We start from the raw sequence: 19,704 nt of genomic DNA, 5'->3' as shown, positions 1-19,704 counted from the left end.
TGCAAAGAGTCAATATTTGCAGTGTTGACCCTTCTTTTTCAAGACCTCTGCAATCCGCCCTGGCATGCTGTCAATTAACTTCTGGGCCACATCCTGACTGATGGTAGCCCATTCTTGCATAATCAATGCTTGGAGTTTGTCAGAATTTGTGGGTTTTTGTTTGTACACCCGTCTCTTGAGGATTGACGACAAGTTCTCAATGGGATTAAGGTCTGGGGAGTTTCCTGGCCATGGACCCAAAATATCGATGTTTTGTTCCCCCAGCCACTTAGTTATCACTTTTGCCTTATGGCAAGGTGCTCCGTCATGCTGGAAAAGGCATTGTTCGTCACCAAACTGTTCCTGGATGGTTGGGAGAAGTTGCTCTCGGAGGATGTGTTGGTACCATTCTTTATTCATGGCTGTGTTCTTCGGCAAAATTGTGAGTGAGCCAACTCCCTTGGCTAAGAAGCAACCCTACACATGAATGGTCTCTGCCTGGCCAGTTCCCCTCTCTCCACTGGGATTCTCTGCCTCTAACCCTATTACAGGGGCTGAGTCACTGGCTTACTGGTGCTCTTCCATGCCGTCCCTAGGAGGGGTGTGTCACTTGAGTGGGTTAGGTCACTGACGTGATCTTCCTGTCTGGGTTGGCGCCCCCCCTTGGGTTGTGCCGTGGCAGAGATCTTTGTGGGCTATACTCAGCCTTGGCTCAGGATGGTAAGTTGGTGGTTGAAGATATCCCTCTAGTGGTGTGGGGGCTGTGCTTTGGCAAAGTGGGTGGGGTTATATCCTGCCTGTTTGGCCTTGTCCGGGGGTATCGTCGGACGGGGCCACAGTGTCTCCCGACCCCTCCTGTCTCAGCCTCCAGTATTTATGCTGCAGTAGTTTATGTGTCGGGGGGCTAGGGTCAGTCTGTTATATCTGGAGTATTTCTCCTGTCTTATCCGGTGTCCTGTGTGAATTTAAGTACGCTCTCTCTAATTCTTTCTCTCTCTCGGAGGACCTGAGCCCTAGGACCATGCCTCAGGACTACCTGGCCGTGCTGCTGCTCCAGTTTCAACTGTTCTGCCTGCGGCTATGGAACCCTGACCTGTTCACCGGACGTGATACCTGTCCCAGACCTGCTGTTTTCAATTCTCTAGAGACAGCAGGAGCAGTAGAGATACTCTGAATGATCGGCTATGACATTTACTCCTGAGGTGCTGACCTGTTGCACCCTCGACAACCACTGTGATTATTATTATTATTATTTGACCCTGCTGGTCATCTATGAACATTTGAACATCTTGGCCATGTTCTGTTATAATCGCCACCCGGCACAGCCAGAAGAGGACTGGCCACCCCTCATAGCCTGGTTCCTCTCTAGGTTTCTTCCTAGGTTCTGGCCTTTCTAGGGAGTTTTTCCTAGCCACTGTGCTTCTACGCCTGCATTGCTTGCGGTTTGGGGTTTTAGGCTGGGTTTCTGTACAGCACTTTGAGATATCAGCTGATGTAAGAAGGGCTTTATAAATACATTTGATTTGACAGAGTGATCTCCAGCCTTGTCCTCGTCAACACTCACACCTGTGTTAACGAGAGAATCACTGACATGTCAGCTGGTCCTTTTGTGGCAGGGCTGAAATGCAGTGGAAATGTTTTTTGGGGATACAGTTAATTTGCATGACAAAGAGGGACTTTGCAATTAATTGCAATTCATCTGATCACTCATAACATTCTGGAGTATATGCAAATTGCCATCATACAAACTGAGGCAGCAAACTTTGTGAAAATTAATATTTGTGTCATTCTCAAAACTTTTGGCCACGACTGTACACAGAGGGAAAACATTTCAAGACGTATTACAGCAGAAAACTAAAATCTTATTGGACAAGTCCTGGTAGTCCCTGGGTGTTTCAAATCTTTTATTCTGTTTGGTGCCTAACGAACTAGTCACAACCCAGTTTAGAGGGTACACTACAGTATCAGTGTAACACTCAGCCAAGCTACATTGAAATAAATGGACAGCAAGGTTCATATGAGCTGTGGTTACATTAGCAGTAGGAGCATTATCAGTAGAGATAACACTAGCAGGGTTTTTGGATTGATTGCCAGTTAGGCCAGGTTCAGAGGCAGTTTAACAGGCATCAACACACTGAGGCTGGATTCATGTGCCAGTATTGGGTTTCTATATTTGTGTGATTAGTACATGTGGTATGTTATACAATAGAGTTATACATGTTGGTCAAGTTATGTACGTTATGGCATTTGTAGTGTGGGCATGTGCCTTCATGTTCGCCTCAATTTCTCAACCCGTAGTAATCTAAACCCCAAAACTTCATACACAACCTTTTGGACAGCTGAAGCAAGCAGACCATTTTTCCTTCAGGACAATTACCTTTTCTAGTTTGCATGTGTCGGGCATTTGCCTTCATATTTGTATGAGAGAATGTAAGTGAGTCCAAGTAGAGCTCCTGGTACTTGGTACAATATGCAGTAACATCATTCTAGAAAACTGGCTACCATGTTATGTGTGTTAGGTGATTTGTGTGTGTCAGCATTCATGCTAGTGTGAGTGCCATGTGGAGCAGTCCAAGTAAAGAGCATACTATGTAGTAATACATCATACCAGAGCCATATATTTCCATAAGATGTAAATATATGGCTCTGCATCATACTGTCTACTGTTGTGTTATGTATGTTGTGCAATTTGTCTTTTCATGCTTGTGTGCGTGCGATGCATGCCAGTCCGGTCAGTCCAGCCTAAGTAAAGAGCGTGGTGCCAACAGTGCAGATGTTCAGTGTGTGAGGGAGTGTGAGGTATTTGGAGGGAGGAATGCGAGCCACGTGACAGGAAGGCCAGAGGAGATTGGAGCTGCTGGGCCAGCATGCAACTGGCACTGTAACTGAATCAGCGCTCTCCCTCTCTACAGCACCAGTCCCCCTGTCCGTCTGTCTCAGTCTGTGTCCACCTCTCCCCGTCGGTCTGTCTGTTCTCCCAGTCTGTTAAGGTTGGGAAGTGCCAGGGACCTCATGATACGATCACAATACTTAGGTGCCGATACAATAAGTATAGCGATTCTCACATTTCTACATGTATTGAGATTCAATACTGCGATTTAATGTTCCAAACATATTGCTCACTATATGTCTGCTGCAGAGAGACAAGAGATAGCATGATATAATTAGTTTTGGTCAGTCATGGAAATAAGTGCTGAAAACATGTTGGCTTTATTTAAAAAGAAGATAGAGAACAAGCTAAAGGTTGAAAATATCAGAGTTTTGGCACATTTACTTTATGATTATTTTTACAACTCAATACTTGGGAGTCAAATTATCGATATATTATCCAAAATAATATTGCGATATCTAACTATCCATTCCCCCCCATCGCTACTGTCCGTCTGTCCCCGTCCATCTGTCTGCCTGCCTCTCTGTCTTCTCTCTCCGTCTGTCGGTTTGTCCCCCAGGCAGAACACTGCTCTCTGTTCTGTTGTCTTCCAGCTGCTCCCACACTGCAGGCTGGGTCACTCCAGGCCATGGGACTAGACTACTGTACGGTACCATAACACTGCTCTACTGTCCACTGGGCCTGCCTGGCTGTTCCCTGTTAGGGGGTGGAGGCTGTAGTCGTTTCCTGCCTGGCTGTTTCCTGTTAGGAGGTGGAGGCTGTAGCCGTTTCCTGCGTGGCTGTGTCCCTGTTAGAAGAGGAGGCTGTAGCCGTTTCCTGCGTGGCTGTGTCCCTGTTAGAAGAGGAGGCTGTAGCCGTTTCCTGCGTGGCTGTGTCCCTGTTAGAAGAGGAGGCTGTAGCCGTTTCCTTCCTGCTGCGCTGATATACTGCTCAGTTGGAGTGCATGTGTAATGAGTGTGTGTGTGTGGTAGGTAATAAAGTATGTGTAAGTAGGTAAAGTGTGTGTGGTAGGCAATAAAGTATGTGTAAGTAGGTAAAGTGTGTGTGGTAGGTAATAGTGTATATGTATGTGGTAGGTAATAAAGTAGGTAAAGTGTGTGTGGTAGGTAAAAGTGTGTGTGTGTGTGTGGTAGGTAATAAAATGCTAACCTATGGGACAAATACAAACATTGGTGAAAATATAAAACACATTTTTAGATAGAGACGATGACAGTGTGGAAAGATGGAGAGGTTGCCAGAGGGTAGAAGGCCTGATTCAAACCTATGCCGACACTGTAGATGTGTGTGCCGGACGCTGTGGCATTAGCCTTCCGCTAGATCAGCCAGACCACATAAAACAATATCTGATCACAAGAGCAGTTAGGTAGTTATCAACCATCAGGTGACGGCCGAGCTAAAGCCAGCCAGATGGATAGAGGTCTCAGAGTCTGTCTGTCTCACCTGTCTGATGAAGAAGTCCCCGTGGATTAGAGACACCAGGCCGAAGTTGGTGTACTTGAACACATGGTCCATCAACCACATCATCTTCCTCACCACCTAAAGGACAGAACGGAACAGACTGTGGTCACACACTCTATAGCCATAGGTCTGGACACACACACACAAACAAACACACACAGTCTACGTAGCCAAAGATGCGTCTGTGCGCACACACACAAAAACACAATCTATATAGTCATAGGTATGAAGGCAGTCTACGTAACCCTAGCCCCCGCTGATCAGCTTTGGCCCATTCTGCCATTTTGGTCACTTCCTTCTTTCAGCACTAAGAGGATAACTGGGCTGAGGAAGCACGTGATGAGGTGGATCATGTCATCATGTTGGTGCGCCCCGCTCTCCATCTCCTCCAGAAAAACCCTCACCCTCAAAACCTCCACAATTCACCCTCTCTTCATTCCCCAAACCAGGGGCTCATCCATATGATGGCAGTGGGCTGCGTGTGAGGTTGGCAGTCGTCCTCAACAAAGAACTGTACTATCCTGGAGAGAGGACAGGACAGGAGCACCAGCCCCCTGCTCAGTCCCCACTGGCTCTACCCACCACAGAGGGGGTGTATCAGTAAGGCAGCTCTGTGATGTTACACAGTATGACGTCTGCCTGGCTTGGCCTGCAGAAACCAAAGGCATTTCCAGGCAGCTCTATCACATTGATCTTTAAGTTGTACTGATAGAAATGTAGTTTATTAGATGTAGGCTAGTTTATTAGCCTAGGTCCCATACCGCACAGTAAGAAGCCCACTCTTATTAGTGTCATGTTGGGCTTGGCAATGAATGAACACAGAGTTGTTGGCAAAAAGAACAAACCAACTGGATCACCAGGATGGAGGTTCATATAAACCTGGGGTGAAACAACTTTTTAAAATAAAATGTTATTCATTGCATGCTTGGTAAACAACAGGTGTAGACTAACAGTGAAATGCTAACTTACGGGTCTTTCCCAACAATGCAGAGAGAAAGAAACTAGCGAAATAATAGAAAAGTAAATCATGTAATAATACATTCACAATGAGTAATGATAACTTGGCTATATACATGGGGTACCAGTACCGAGTCCATGTGCAAGGGTATGAGGTAATTGAGGTAGATATGTACAATGCATTTGGAAGTATTCAGACCCCTTCACCTTTTCCACATTGTTACGTTACAGCCTTATTCTAAAATGGATTCAATACTCCCCCCTCCCCTCAAATCTAAACACAGTACCCCATAATGACAAAGCAAAAACAAGTTTATAGAAATGTTTATAAATGTATAAAAAAATAAAAATAATAATATCACATTTACATAAGCATTCAGACCCTTTACTCAGTACTTTGTTGAAGCTCCTTTGCCAGCGATTACAGCCTAGTGTCTTCTTGGGTATGACACTACAAGCTTGGCACATGTATTTGGTGTAGTTTCTAGCATTCTTCTCTGCAGATCCTCTCAAGTGCTGTCAGGTTGGATGGGGAGCGTTGCTGCACTGCTATTTTCAGGTCTCCAGAGATGTTCGATCGGGTTCAAGTCCGGGCTCTGGCCGGGCCACTCAGGGACATTCAGAGACTTGTCCCAAAGCCACTCCTGCATTGACTTGGCTGTGTGCTTAGGATCGTTGTCCTATTGCGCTCTGGAGCAGGTTTTCATCAAGGATCTCTCTGTATTTTGCTCCATTCATCTTTCCCTCGAGGCCGACAAGTCTCCCAGTCCTTTCCGCTGAAAAACATCCCCACAGCATGCTGCTGCCACCACGCGTCACCGTAGGAATGCTATTGGCCAGGTGATGAGCGGTGCCTGGTTTCCTCCAGGTGAGACGCTTGGCATTCAGGCCAAAGAGTTCAATCTTGGTTTCATCAGATCAGAGAACCTTGCTTCTCATAGTCAGATTCCTTTAGGTGCCTTTTGGCAAACTCCAAGCGGGATATCAGGTGCCTTTTACTGAGGAGTGGCTTCCGTCTGGTCACTCTACCATAAAGGCCTGATTGGTGGAGTGCTGCAAAGATGGTTGTCCTTCTGAAAGGTTCTCCTATCTCTACAGAAGAATTCTGGAGCTCTGTCAGAGTGACCATCGGTTTCTTGGTCACCTCCCTGACCAAGGCCCTTCTCCACCGATGGCGCAGTTTGGCCGGGTGGCCAGCTCTTCCTAGAGTCTTGGTGATTCCAACTTCTTCCATTTAAGAATGATGGAGCCCACTGTGTTCTTGGGGACCTTCAATGCTGCAGAATTGTTTTGGTACCCTTCCCCAGATCTGTGCCTCGACACAATCTCAGAGCTCTACAGAGAATTCCTTCGACCTCATATGCACTGTCAACTATGGGACCTTATATAGACAGGTGTGTGTCTTTCCAAATCATGTCCAATCAATTGAATTTACCACAGGTGGACTCCAATCAAGTTGTAGAAACATCTCAGGGATGATCAATGGAAACAGGACGCACCTGAGCTCAATTTCAAGTCTCATAGCAAAGGGTCTGAATACGTACACTAACGTTCAAAAGTTTGGGGTCACTTCAAAATTTCCTTGTTTTTGAAAGAAAATGCAAAACAAATTGTCCTTTTAAATAACATCAAATTGATTGGAAATACAGTGTAGACATTGTTAATGTTGTAAACGAGCATTGTAACCAGCAGATTTTTAATGGAATATCTACATAGGCATAGAGGCCCATTATCAGCAACCATCACGTTCCAATGGCACGTTGTGTTAGCTTATCCAAGTTTATCATTTTAAAAGGCTAATTTATCATTAGAAAACCGTTTTGCAATAATGTTAGCACAGCTGAAAACTGTTGGTCTGATTAAAGAAGCAATAAAACTGGCCTTAGACAAGTTGAGTATCTGGAGCATCAGCATTTGTGGGTTCGTTTACAGGCTCAAAATGGCCAGAAACAAAGGACTTTCTTCTGAAACTCGTCAGTCTATTCTTGTTCTGAGAAATGAAGGCTATTCCATGCGAGAAATTGCCAAGAAACTGAAGATCTCATATAACGCTGTGTACTGCTCCATTCACAGAACAGAGCAAACTGGCCCTAACCAGAATAGAAAGAGTGGGAGGCCCCAGTGCACAACTGAGCAAGAGGACAAGTACATACGAGTGCCTAGTTTGAGAAACAGATGCCTCACAAGTCCTCAACTGGCAGCTTCATTAAATAGTACCCGCAAAACACCAGTCTCAACGTCATCCAGTGAAGAGGCGACTCCAGGATGCTGGCCTTCTCGGCAGAGTTCCTGTGTCTGTGTTCCTTTGCCCATCTTAATATTTTCTTTTTATTGGCCCGTCTGAGATATGAAGGTTCCCTTTATAGCGCACTACTTTTGACCAGGGCCCATAGGGAATCCCATAGGGCTCTGGTCAGAAGTAGTGCACTATATAGGGAACAAGGTGCTATTTGGGACGCTGTCAGTGAGTTTGGGACAGAGCCACTGGCTGAGGGCTGAGGGACTGGGTTCTCGCATCCCATCACAAGACGTGCCAATCATTTCAGGTTAAACTGGAGGGAGGCTGAGAATCAGATACTTGCTGGCTAGCCAGAGTACAGTATCAGCCAGCAGCGCTTCGAGTAGAGCTGTTACAGTCAACATGAAGATGTGTGTGTGAGTGAATGTGCGGATGACCCTGTGTGTGTATGTGTGTGTGTGTGTGCACGGTTTCCGTTAGGAAAATGTGGTGCCAGATATTTGACCGCCAGCATTTTACTACATTTTGTTGAGAAATTTAGCGGACCCATATGCATTGGCTGCGTATCCTTATTAGGGCGTCCACCCATGGTGCTCAGAATGACAGAAATCACATTTAGATTAAGACAATTCATCTTAAAAAAGGTCCCACACAGTCATCCTATTTCCCAAGTAAAAATTGCCTTTGAATGACCAAACCATCATTCGTAATATTTTTATGCTATTAAAATGCTCAGAATTTCTCAGAATCTCTAAGTACCAGGAAGCCTAAAAGAACAGGCGGTGAGCGTATATTCATGAGCTCACCTTGTCTAACAGCTCTTTGAAACACCTTTGTGGTCGTTGCCAGGTGACAAGGTAAGCAATGGGCAACATGTCGTTGATGACCTGGGTCCGGTTTCCCAAAAGCATCTTAAGTCTAAGTTCCTCGTTAGAACCTTGGTAGGAGCATTGTTAAATCTCAGAGCTGTTTCCCAAAACCATCGTTATTAAAGTTGCAATATGTTACTTTTTGGGAGACCTGACCAAAATTACATAGAAATGTGAGTTATAGATCTGTTACGTGTCGAAAGCAAGTCTAAGAAGCGGTAGATCTGTTCCATGTGTGATATTTCTGTGCTTAAGTTCTGTTTTTGCATCTTTTACCCTCGGTTTTGTACACCAGCTTCAAACAGCTTAAAATACTATATTTTGGGTTATTGATGATACAATGAATCTCTACACAATGCAAACTAGTAGGATTTTAGCAACCAGGAAATGGCTGAGTGATTTCTGCACATGACACCTTTAACGTTGCTTTTGAAAACGCTCGTAATCTAACTTCTGCTTCAGACCACTCGTAGAACTGCTAAGTGCGTCGTTAGATGTTTTTTTGCCCTCCCGCATCACTTAATACATAGAAGATCTCTGCCATAACATAGAATCACATGGTTAATCCGTCTCGCTGTGACCGCGATGTCAGAACAGTGGACTACAAATATAAAAGTTGCCAATGTATTTGTAATTGATAAAAACAAGTATAAAAAGATGCTTAAAATAAAAACCTAAATGACTGCATTAAAATAAACAGCAAGCTATAGGCCTATTTCAATCATATTGAAATATATTTAATGTTCAATCAAATGACTTCTATTTTGATACTTGTAGGCTAGTCTGTAATTTGTCTCAATGTATTTCATGATATGTAGCCTAATGATGTGCCAAATCGGGGATAATGCATTTTTATAGGGTAAGCATTAGAATAAGCCGCCTCAATATCAGCAGCCATATGTTGTAATATCTCTGAGCCGATCCGTCTTCAGTATTTTGAAATCAATTTAATGGGGGGGGGGGGGGGGGTTCTACTAAGCTAGCATATGGAATTGTGGTCATACCATGGAATATTTAGCTATTTTCGGACCCCTTAAGGTATCAATTTTTTTGGGATGAAACACAGAATTTGGCCTTACAGCTAATAGTCCATGGAAACGTTTGCTTCAAACATGGATAAACAGATTGTACAAAAAAAAATCAAAAGTTGGTACTGTGTCTGTTCTAAATCTGAGAGATAAGATAGATCAAGTATTTAACCACTTATTTTAGGGACTAAACTATCTCCATATACAGTGCATTCGGAAAGTATTAAGACCCTTTGACTTTTTCCACATTGTTACGTTACAGCCTTATTCTAAAAATGATTAAATAATTCCCCCCCCTCATCAATCTACACACAATACCCCATAATGACAAAGCAAAAACAGGTTATATACATTTTTGCAAACCCCCCCCCACATCAGCCACCATGCTTCACCGTAGGGATGGTGCCAGATTTATTCCAGACGTGACACTTGGCATTTAGGACAAAGATTTCAATCTTGGTTTCATCAGACCAGAGAATCTTGTTTCTCGTGGTCTGAGAGTCCTTAAGGTGCCTTTAGGCAAACTCCAAGTAGGCTGTCATGTGCCTTTTACTGAGGAGTTGCTTCCGTCTGTCCACTCTACCATAAAGTCCTGATTGGTGGAGTGCTCCAGAGATGGTTGTCCTTCTGGAAGGTTCTCCAATCTCCACAGAGGAACTTTGGAGCTTTGCCAGAGTGACCATTGGGTTCTTGGTCATCTCCCTGACCAAGGCCTTTCTCCCCCGATTGCTCAGTTTGGCCAGGCGGCCAGCTCTGGGAAGGATCTTGGTAGTCCACTGTGTTCTTGGTGACTCTCAATGCTGCAGACATTTTTTGGTTCCCTTCCCCAGATCTGTTCCTCGACACAATCCTGTCTCGGAGCTCTACGGACAATTCCTTCGACATCATGGCTTGGTTTTTGCTCTGACATGCACTGTCAACTGTGGGACCTTATATAGACAGGGACCTCATAAGTGTGCCTTTTCAAATCATGTCCAATCAATCAAATTTACCATAGGTGGACTGCAATCAAGTTGTAGAAACATGAAGGACGATCAATCGAAACAGGATGCACCTGAGCTCAATGCCGAGTCTCATAGCAAAGGGTCTGAATAGTTAAGGTATCTGTTTTAAATAAGGTATCTGTTTTTAACTTAAAATAAATGTGAAAACATTTCTAACAACCTGTGTTCGTGAGAGTCTCATCTTTTCATAGAGGGGTTATTATAGGAGGGGTTTGTAGGTTCGGATGCTCCAGACGTTTTCGTGAGAAGACTGATTTACGGGATGTCTCATTATCTGTCTGACAAACACCGCTCTAGCTCTGCAACCATTCACCGCAGATGGGGAAGGGTGACATTTGCAGATGCAGTGGAGTGAGACACAGCCCATGCAACAACAAAAAACATCTCTAGCCTATACTGACGAACTTATGGCAATTGTTTTGTTATCCTAATTAGATGTCCGTGGTGGAGCTGACATCGACTCTAGGGGGTTAAACCAGTCTCTTTATCTTTATCTTTCTCCCCTGTGTATTAAACCAGTCAAGATTTGAATGGCAAAAGCTGAACCGAGAGCAACGCTCCCTTTCTTTCGATCCTATCAGCTCCAACAACGCACTTAGCGACTGTTCTCTCTGTATAGGCCTGACAAGGAGTATCAGACATTTAATTCATAATTTACAATAGGCCAATATAGCCGAATAATGTATCAACATGAACACTCATGAGAAATAAAGGTGAGAAACAATGGTGAGACATCATTTGACATAAATGATTAAAGCCATAAGCCTAATATAGGCACCCGGCCACCCTACAGTGTGCAGGACCCCATTGATTCGCACAATTTAACACTCATCTCCAATCTGAATGCTTGAATAAAAAAATAAAAAAAATAAGTGACATATCATGTAAAATTAATTACTTAGGGTTTAAGAAATGCAACCAACTACAGAGATTGATGGGGAGGAGAGCGGGAGTGGAGGGTGACCCATATACCCCGCTTCAATCAAGCAGGCTTCAGTCACCCCCAAGATTGTAGCGGGAGACAAATCCAGCTATGGCCTCCTAGTCAGGCCTCTCACACTGGGTATACAGGGGTCCTGGGATGGACAGCTCAGGCCTCTCACACTGGGTATACAGGGGTCCTGGGATGGACAGCTCAGGCCTCTCACACTGGACATACAGGGGTCCTGGGATGGACAGCTCAGGCCTTTCACACTGGACATACAGGGGTCCTGGGATGCACAGCTCAGGCCTCTCACACTGGACATACAGGGGTCCTGGGATGGACAGCTCAGGCCTCTCACACTGGACATACAGGGGTCCTGGGATGGACAGCTCAGGCCTCTCACACTGGGTATACAGGGGTCCTGGGATGGACAGCTCAGGCCTCTCACACTGGGCATACAGGGGTCCTGGGATGGACAGCTCGCACAGCTTCCCCACATACAGCGCTGGACCAAGGGTAACATCGTTAAAAAGGAGATCCAGGAGCCTGTAATGTTTTTGAAAACAGAAATGTTTGTTAAAAATGGGTAGTGAATTTTATTTTATTTACTGTTGTAGGTTATGATGCTATCAATTTGTGATGCAGAGATCTACTCATTCCACAATGTGTTTTTGAAGTACTCAATTTGAAATATTTGGTCCTGTCCTTTTTTTGTAAAAGTTTTCAATGTTTGCATTTTGAATGTGTGCCTGAAATGCTCAATTGACTTGAAATTAATTACTATCACTTACAATATGTGTCATAGCTGAATCAGAATTAGTTAAGTAACATAGATAAATAACATAGATAAATAAGATGTTTTATCTACTTTCATAATATGCTTATGTGAGATACAGTGGGGCAAAAAAGTATTTAGTCAGCCACCAATTGTGCAAGTTCTCCCACTTAAAAAGATGAGAGAGGCCTGTAATTTTCATCATAGGTACACTTCAACTATGACAGACAAAATGAGAAAAAAAAATCCAGAAAATCACATTGTAGGATTTTTAATGAATTTATTTGCAAATTATGGTGGAAAATAAGTATTTGGTCAATAACAAAAGTTTCTCAATACTTTGTTATATACCCTTTGTTGGGAATGACAGAGGTCAAACGTTTTCTGTAAGTCTTCACAAGGTTTTCACACACTGTTGCTGGTATTTTAGCCCATTCCTCCATGCAGATCTCCTCTAGAGCAGTGATGTTTTGGGGCTGTTGCTGGGCAACACGGATTTTCAACTCCCTCCAAAGATTGGGGTTGAGATCTGGAGACTGGCTAGGCCACTCCAGCACCTTGAAATGCTTCTTACGAAGCCACTCCTTCGTTGCCCGGGCGGTGTGCTTGGGATCATTGTCATGCTGAAAGACCCAGCCACGTTTCATCTTCAATGCCCTTGCTGATGGAAGGAGGTTTTCACTCAAAATCTCACGATACATGGCCCCATTCATTCTTTCCTTTACACGGATCAGTCGTCCTGGTCCCTTTGCAGAAAAACAGCCCCAATGCATGATGTTTCCACCCCTATTCTTCACAGTAGGTATGGTGTTCTTTGGATGCAACTCAGCATTCTTTGTCCTCCAAACACGACGAGTTGAGTTTTTACCAAAAAGTTCTATTTTGGTTTCATCTGACCATATGACATTCTCCCAATCTTCTTCTGGATCATCCAAATGCTCTCTAGCAAACTTCAGACGGGCCTGGACATGTACTGGCTTAAGCAGGGGGACACGTCTGGCACTGCAGGATTTGAGTCCCTGGCGGCGTAGTGTGTTACTGATGGTAGGCTTTGTTACTTTGGTCCCAGCTCTCTGCAGGTCATTCACTAGGTCCCCCCGTGTGGTTCTGGGATTTTTGCTCACCGTTCTTGTGATCATTTTGACCCCACGGGGTGAGATCTTGCGTGGAGCCCCAGATCGAGGGAGATTATCAGTGGTCTTGTATGTCTTCCATTTCCTAATAATTGCTCCCACAGTTGATTTCCTCAAATCAAGCTGCTTACCTATTGCAGATTCAGTCTTCCCAGCCTGGTGCAGGTCTACAATTTTGTTTCTGGTGTCCTTTGACAGCTCTTTGGTCTTGGCCATAGTGGAGTTTGGAGTGTGACTGTTTGAGGTTGTGGACAGGACAGGTGTCTTTTATACTGATAACAAGTTCAAACAGGTGCCATTAATACAGGTAACGAGTGGAGGACAGAGGAGCCTCTTAAAGAAGAAGTTACTGGTCTGTGAGAGCCAGAAATCTTGCTTGTTTGTAGGTGACCAAATACTTATTTTCCACCATAATTTGCAAATAAATTCATTAAAAATCCTACAATGTGATTTTCTGGATTTTTTTTTCTCATTTTGTCTGTCATAGTTGAAGTGTACATATGATGAAAATTACAGGCCTCTCTCATCTTTTTAAGTGGGAGAACTTGCACAATTGGTGGCTGACTAAATACTTTTATCACAGCATTCCTGCTGCGGTGGTTGCCTGGGAAGCTGTGCAGACAGAGTAGATGTTGAATTCTCTAAAATGTCTATCATTACAGCTTGATGATAGTGGAAAGACAAAAAGGTGATGGAAATTATTAGCCCCAATCTACATCAACTGTAAGACAAAAACAAACAATGGAATGTCAGAATATGATTTTCAGAGGTAAATTACAAGTACCATACACGCTGCAACTCCTTTTGTTGCCAACATTCCTTCATGTCAGCTGTGTGCTGGCAGTTCTCAGACTCAACGTAGAGGGCTTAGGGATGTTGAAGAAAAAACATGGGTGTGTTACAGAAAATATACCATTCACAAATCAAAACAGCCACAATTACAGCCACAGCATCAGACTAAAACTCTGATACTTACATTATGGTCAGCGCTTGCAAGATCCATGTCAGTGATGGCAAAGCATCCGTCTTCAGGATTAGCTTCCTGGCAAGACCCATCGAATGTTCTCCCCAACTGACAGTGCAACTTCGCTCGACATATGCACTACACACGCGTAACATGATCATAATTTTTTGTGCAGCCTGTTATCCAAAATGAAAGCGTAGCCACTGCTGTCGGATGTCTTCCTTCAGATAATAGTTTACCATTAAATTAACACTATGGCATCCAGTCACAACAGTGTGCCTTTTCTGCCGTGCTAGTTGGTAGCCTGCTAGCTAACAGTAACACAGGTGAAAAGGAGTTAGTTACCAGTATAGTTCTGCCACATTCCGCTTGAGCCATCGTACAGTTTGTAAACAAAGCTGTATGACGCGCAACTGATGAAGGTTTTAAGGCCTTACATATTGCACCCCCCCTCCCCTCAATTTGCCTACATGTAGGCTATTGTTTATATGCCTATTTCACACTATGTTGAGGTAAAAATTGGAGTATAATGCTTGTATGGATATCAACCCCAATATATGTTCATGTCAATCAACTACACTACAGTTAAAAACGACTGACTGCCACCACCGATTTCTGTATGCTAGCTATGCTACCAGCATATACGAATGGGAGTTAGCATTTAGCAGTCACTTTGTCTAAACCTGAAAAGGGACAACTTATAAATGTTATGCTGCGAAAACAGCCAAATGGATTTTAGTAACCACATTGTGGGCCTGTTACAATACATCAATCATGACATAGTTGACAAATATCCACTTTGTTAGATCAGATTTGTTGAATGTGCATCAATCCAGTGTCCTTTACCCACGGCCTGTATTCCATTGACCTTATCCCCATTACCTCCTCTCTTTCCAGGAGTGCAAACTCATTTTTACATCTTTGAAATCCCTACACAAGGTATCATAAAGATGCATATTATTTGTGAACTGGCTTTGACTGGCCTTTCGTCAAAGTTGTCCATGTTTGTCAAGGAAGTGAGTTTGTGTTTATACAGGATGTACTGCAACCACCTACCGTTAACCAATCATGTCAATGCACAGCTCTATGGAGCACTCCACAGTGTTACAAATGTTGTCATGTCATGTTTTGCCAACTCAGATCTACTTGCTAGCTAACAAGGTAGAACAGTTGAATTGTTATGAACACATCCTTCTGTCCGTCTCCAACTGTTTGAACAGCATGCTAGCCTGTCCACGTGTTGAAATCAAGTGACCTACCTTATTTCTCAGAATGAGTTGCCAATTCCATATATAAATTGTTTTATTCTTATTGCACATTTATAAAAAATACAGCTAGTATAACAGTCTTTGGCTAACATGCTGCTAGCGGTACTGCGACAAACTGAGCATACATTTTCCAGAATCAATGTGAATTGATACTCCCATTTTAGTAGTGTCTGCTCTTCTCTCAATGTGAGGAGCTGACATAAAAATGGTATTGTTAGAAAGGTTAACTTCTCTATTACAGTAAAGTAATGTCTCAATGCGTTTCAGTGTCCATATGAACAATTCTGTTGGATCAAAACTGAAATGCAAATAGTGAGCTGAAGAAATAACCTCTTCCTTATTGCTGTGAGTAGCAGTGGGAGGGGCTTGGTGTGTGTAAATATTAAGATGCACACAGTCCACAGTCATTGAACACATCACAGAAGGAGCGAAGGAGCTGACACCAAAAACACAACATGAGAGCAAGCGGACATAAAATGCTAATAATATATATATATTTTTTTTTAAATATTTTAAAATGGATTCGTGCAATACAGGCATTCTGAAGATCACGGTAGTATCTGATTAATTAAATATCGCACAGACCCAGCCCTAAATTGAGCCATAAAATTGCATTGAAATTTCTTAGGAACTATGCACACATTGGAGAGGTGTGGCCACTTGGAGACACCAGTTAGTCCTCTCACTCAAACTCTTGTCATTTTTTTTGTCTTATGTTGCGCCTACCCCACATTTTCCAGGAATAGTATTAACATGTTACTGAATGTATCCGGGGTATTTTAATATTTTATCTTCAACAAATGCAGCGAAAAGTACAGTAAATGTAAAATGCACATAAAATCAACAGTGTAATGTTTGGATTCAGTCTTGTATCAGGTGAACTGTTGGGTACACACCTTTGGTCTAATACATGCCCCCTTTCAACTGCTGCCATGGTTATGCATATGCTTTTCATACTACTTTTGTAAGAAATTTCAATTTAGCCCTATCCAGTTAGGTCAATTCCCATGAGTGTAAACGGGTTAAACAACTTCAATTAGCAAATTTGACATTCCTAAGACAAACAAAGAAATACCACTGGATTTGAACTCCAGGCTCAGGTCTTTGGTCATCATCGCTTCTGTCCTTTTACCTTACCAATTATTTACTTTCACACAGTAGAACTGTCATTTTGGGTAAATATGCAAGTCACAAATGACGATATCTTATCTTTGCCAAACACATTCCAGGTAGTGTGTGTCACTGTGGATACTGGATAGTCAGTTAGTCCTGCTGCTACAATGGCTAATTATTAATATCATTCATCTGATACTGATAAGTAATATTATGCAATAATGTTGTGGCTCAGCATAGCTATCTCCCTTGGAGAATAGAACTGCTTCAGTGAATATTCCAACCCACACACAACCATCAGCCCACCTTGAGCAGTATATTAAGCAGGATATCACACCCAGACCATAGCCCTGAGTGCGCTGTGCAGCTCCCCCGGGATCAGCCCAGAGAGAAGCACGAGATTGAACTTCACTTAACTTTATAGAGCAATGACCAGCCCGGTCGATCGACTGGTCGATCTCCAAACATTTCTGTAAAAAACCCAACGATAAAGCCTTGTGTTACTATTTATTTATTTTTTCAGCTCAGGCTGTTGGCGGTAGGTGCACCCAATTCAGCTGCCCTGCGTGCCAGGTAGGCGAACTGTTGCCAGTTTGAACCATTTCATCTGTCTGAAGGTCCAAACTCTGCCTTCCCGGCAGGTCCAGAGAGCAAATCAAGTCATTGCTTACCACTGGTGTGCAGTAACGTAGCAGGCATAAAAGATTGCTACAGCAAAGTTGATACTGTCAGTGCGACACGAGTTTCCCAATCAGCTGGAAGAAGGTGTCCCTTTTTGTTCATTGTCAGTGGAGGAAAGGGAGAGCAGAGGGAGGATGAAAGGCGGACCCTCAGTCTGCTGCTCTCTCCTTCTGCTGAGACTGACCATCAGATGCCAGGCACCATCAGCCAGGTAATATAAAAATAAAAAGCAAATGATTTCAAATGTATGTTCACTCAGCTGTGCCTAAAGTAACACAACAAAGGATCTATTACCAGTGTGATCATATAGCCTACCTCAATGTTTTAGAGTTTGCCCTGTTAACACCATCAACATTTCCCTTTCCTGTGGCACTTGTGATTGAATCAACACAATATTAGCCACTTTCAATGCAATGAACTATGCAAGAGATTTTGCTGTAGGCAGAACACATCGGAGTAGGACTCTATTGCATTGATACGCACTACTCAGTCCATACTCAGCAAACACAATCAGAGCTGGAGTAAGCCTACATGCAAATAGACCTTTGCCATACATTGATCTGTGCCATTTACTTTCAACTGGACTGGAATTACAGCATGAGCAGTCGTGAGTAGATGAGCTTGTTTTGAGATCAAAGCGAGAGCTGCATGTAGCCACCAATGCACATTTTGTTCATATGTTTTGCTAGTTAGTGAGTTATTAGCCCACTTATAGATTATTTGTAGTCAGCAATAGGGGAGTCATTGCTTCCTACAAGAGCACAAAACTTGTACATTCCTAGGCATCTTTGAAAAGCGAGTCAGGCAAAGAGCTTTTTTTGTCTTAAAGGGGCAGTGTTGTATTTTGAGACCGGCTTGAATAAGCGAAGTAGCCAATAGGCAGAGGGTAGCATCATGTCTGATTCTCTGTAATAATATTATGGGAATAATAATGCATTTATTTTGTAAAGTGGTTTCTTGCATCAACATTTTCAGTCACCTCTTAGTCTGAAGGACAAGTGATTAAACAGGTTAATGTCAAGCCCTACATGTTTCTTTCTAAAGTCTCATGGAATGTACGCCTACATTGAACACCACACACAGGCTGCTACTGTAGGCTGAATGATAGAACAGCTATTTCCATGTTAAAATGTTAAGGGATGTATTTTCTCCATTGTTTTTGATGGTAGGCAAATTCTGGTAGGCCTACATTATGATCAAATAGCCACAGTAGCCCTCTATGGCCAAATTAAAACGGCAAATTAAAAGTGGGTACAGCCTCAGTGTTCACTGTAAACATGCGCTGGAAGTTGCACCGAATTGTCACAATGTTCAAGTTTGCGCTCATTAGACCTGAAATCTGTTCAGTGCAGGATTTTTTTTTTAAGGGAAAGTTGGTCCCCAGACACACAATCCAACCACATTTCAGACATCCAAGTCAAGTGCCCCTAATGGGTTGAAAGAGTTCAATTCAGTACCAGTCAATTGAAGACATTTTGTATTGAGAAATAGTCCTACCTCTTACATTTAAGGACATGTTTAACTGTCACTTCTAGATCTGTTAGTTTCATCCCTGAATTCACTTGAAGTGATTCGTAGTCTAGGACAGGGTTTCCCAAACTCAGTCCTGGGGCACGAGGACAGAGTTTGGGAAACCCTGGTCTAGGAGGCTACATTTTAATGCCAACTATGGAGGTGTCCATTACCGTGCCCTTGTCCTGCAGGCACATCATGAGGGTGCACACGTCCCCTGTGGCTTGGTGGTTGACGATGACCATGGCTTCCTCTTCAGAAAGGGGCCTTACATCGTCGCCCCATTCCATCACTGGAGAAGACGCAACACAAATGAAGTTAGTGGACACATCACAGTGACTGCACTTCACATTACTTCAGAGGATTCATAGCTAGGCCTACATCATATCAAACATCTAACAGCAAGTCACAACTTGTAGGCCTACATTTTAGTACAAAATGGATCAGAGTTGTCTTCTCAAGCTGGGAAAAGACCAGTTCAAATTAGACTATGTGTAATCACATTATCCAAAAATAGCTTTTCCTTGTGAAAGCCCCAGTGTCAGAGAGCGATAAGCCCTATGTTGTGCTGAAAGAACACACAACCATAACACGACATTGGAAAGCAACTGAACACTAAAGAGGTGCTCTTGAAATCTAGCAAATTCTATACTAATCTTGGAGAGAATGTTTCACCATTAAGTCAATGCCTAAAAACACCACACCACTTTGGTTTCAAAATGGACATGGGCCAGTCTTTAGCATTGATGCTCATTAAAGTAGAACTTTCTTGGACTCCATTCTATCCTGGCTGATTTACATTGGCACACTATTCAAGAGATAGCACGCTTAATGGAGTCTCTTTGGCTAACATGGTGGGTGACAACAATAGGCCTTCCACATAATAAACGAACAAGTTTAATTTGTTAT

The 19,704-nt window shown here is 43.2% G+C and overlaps 1 protein-coding gene across 1 annotated transcript in view; it reads right to left on the bottom strand.

Annotated features, from left to right (window-relative positions):
* LOC120024054 (acyl-CoA:lysophosphatidylglycerol acyltransferase 1-like) overlaps window positions 1–19,704 on the bottom strand; it is an 80,858-nt gene that overhangs the window by 30,494 nt on the left and 30,660 nt on the right. Inside the window, exons 3-4 of the mRNA XM_038968155.1 lie at window positions 18,969–19,087; window positions 4,310–4,405 (exon numbers count right to left, since the gene is read on the bottom strand). Coding sequence (XP_038824083.1) covers window positions 4,310–4,405; window positions 18,969–19,087 — 215 coding nt within the window. The remainder of the gene's footprint in view (window positions 1–4,309; window positions 4,406–18,968; window positions 19,088–19,704) is intronic.

This window comes from Salvelinus namaycush, chromosome 29 (genome assembly GCF_016432855.1).
Source record: "Salvelinus namaycush isolate Seneca chromosome 29, SaNama_1.0, whole genome shotgun sequence".
NCBI classification, from domain to species: domain Eukaryota; kingdom Metazoa; phylum Chordata; class Actinopteri; order Salmoniformes; family Salmonidae; genus Salvelinus; species Salvelinus namaycush.
The sequence above is the reverse complement of the archived record's forward strand: the minus strand, read 5'-3'. Positions and strand labels throughout refer to the sequence as shown.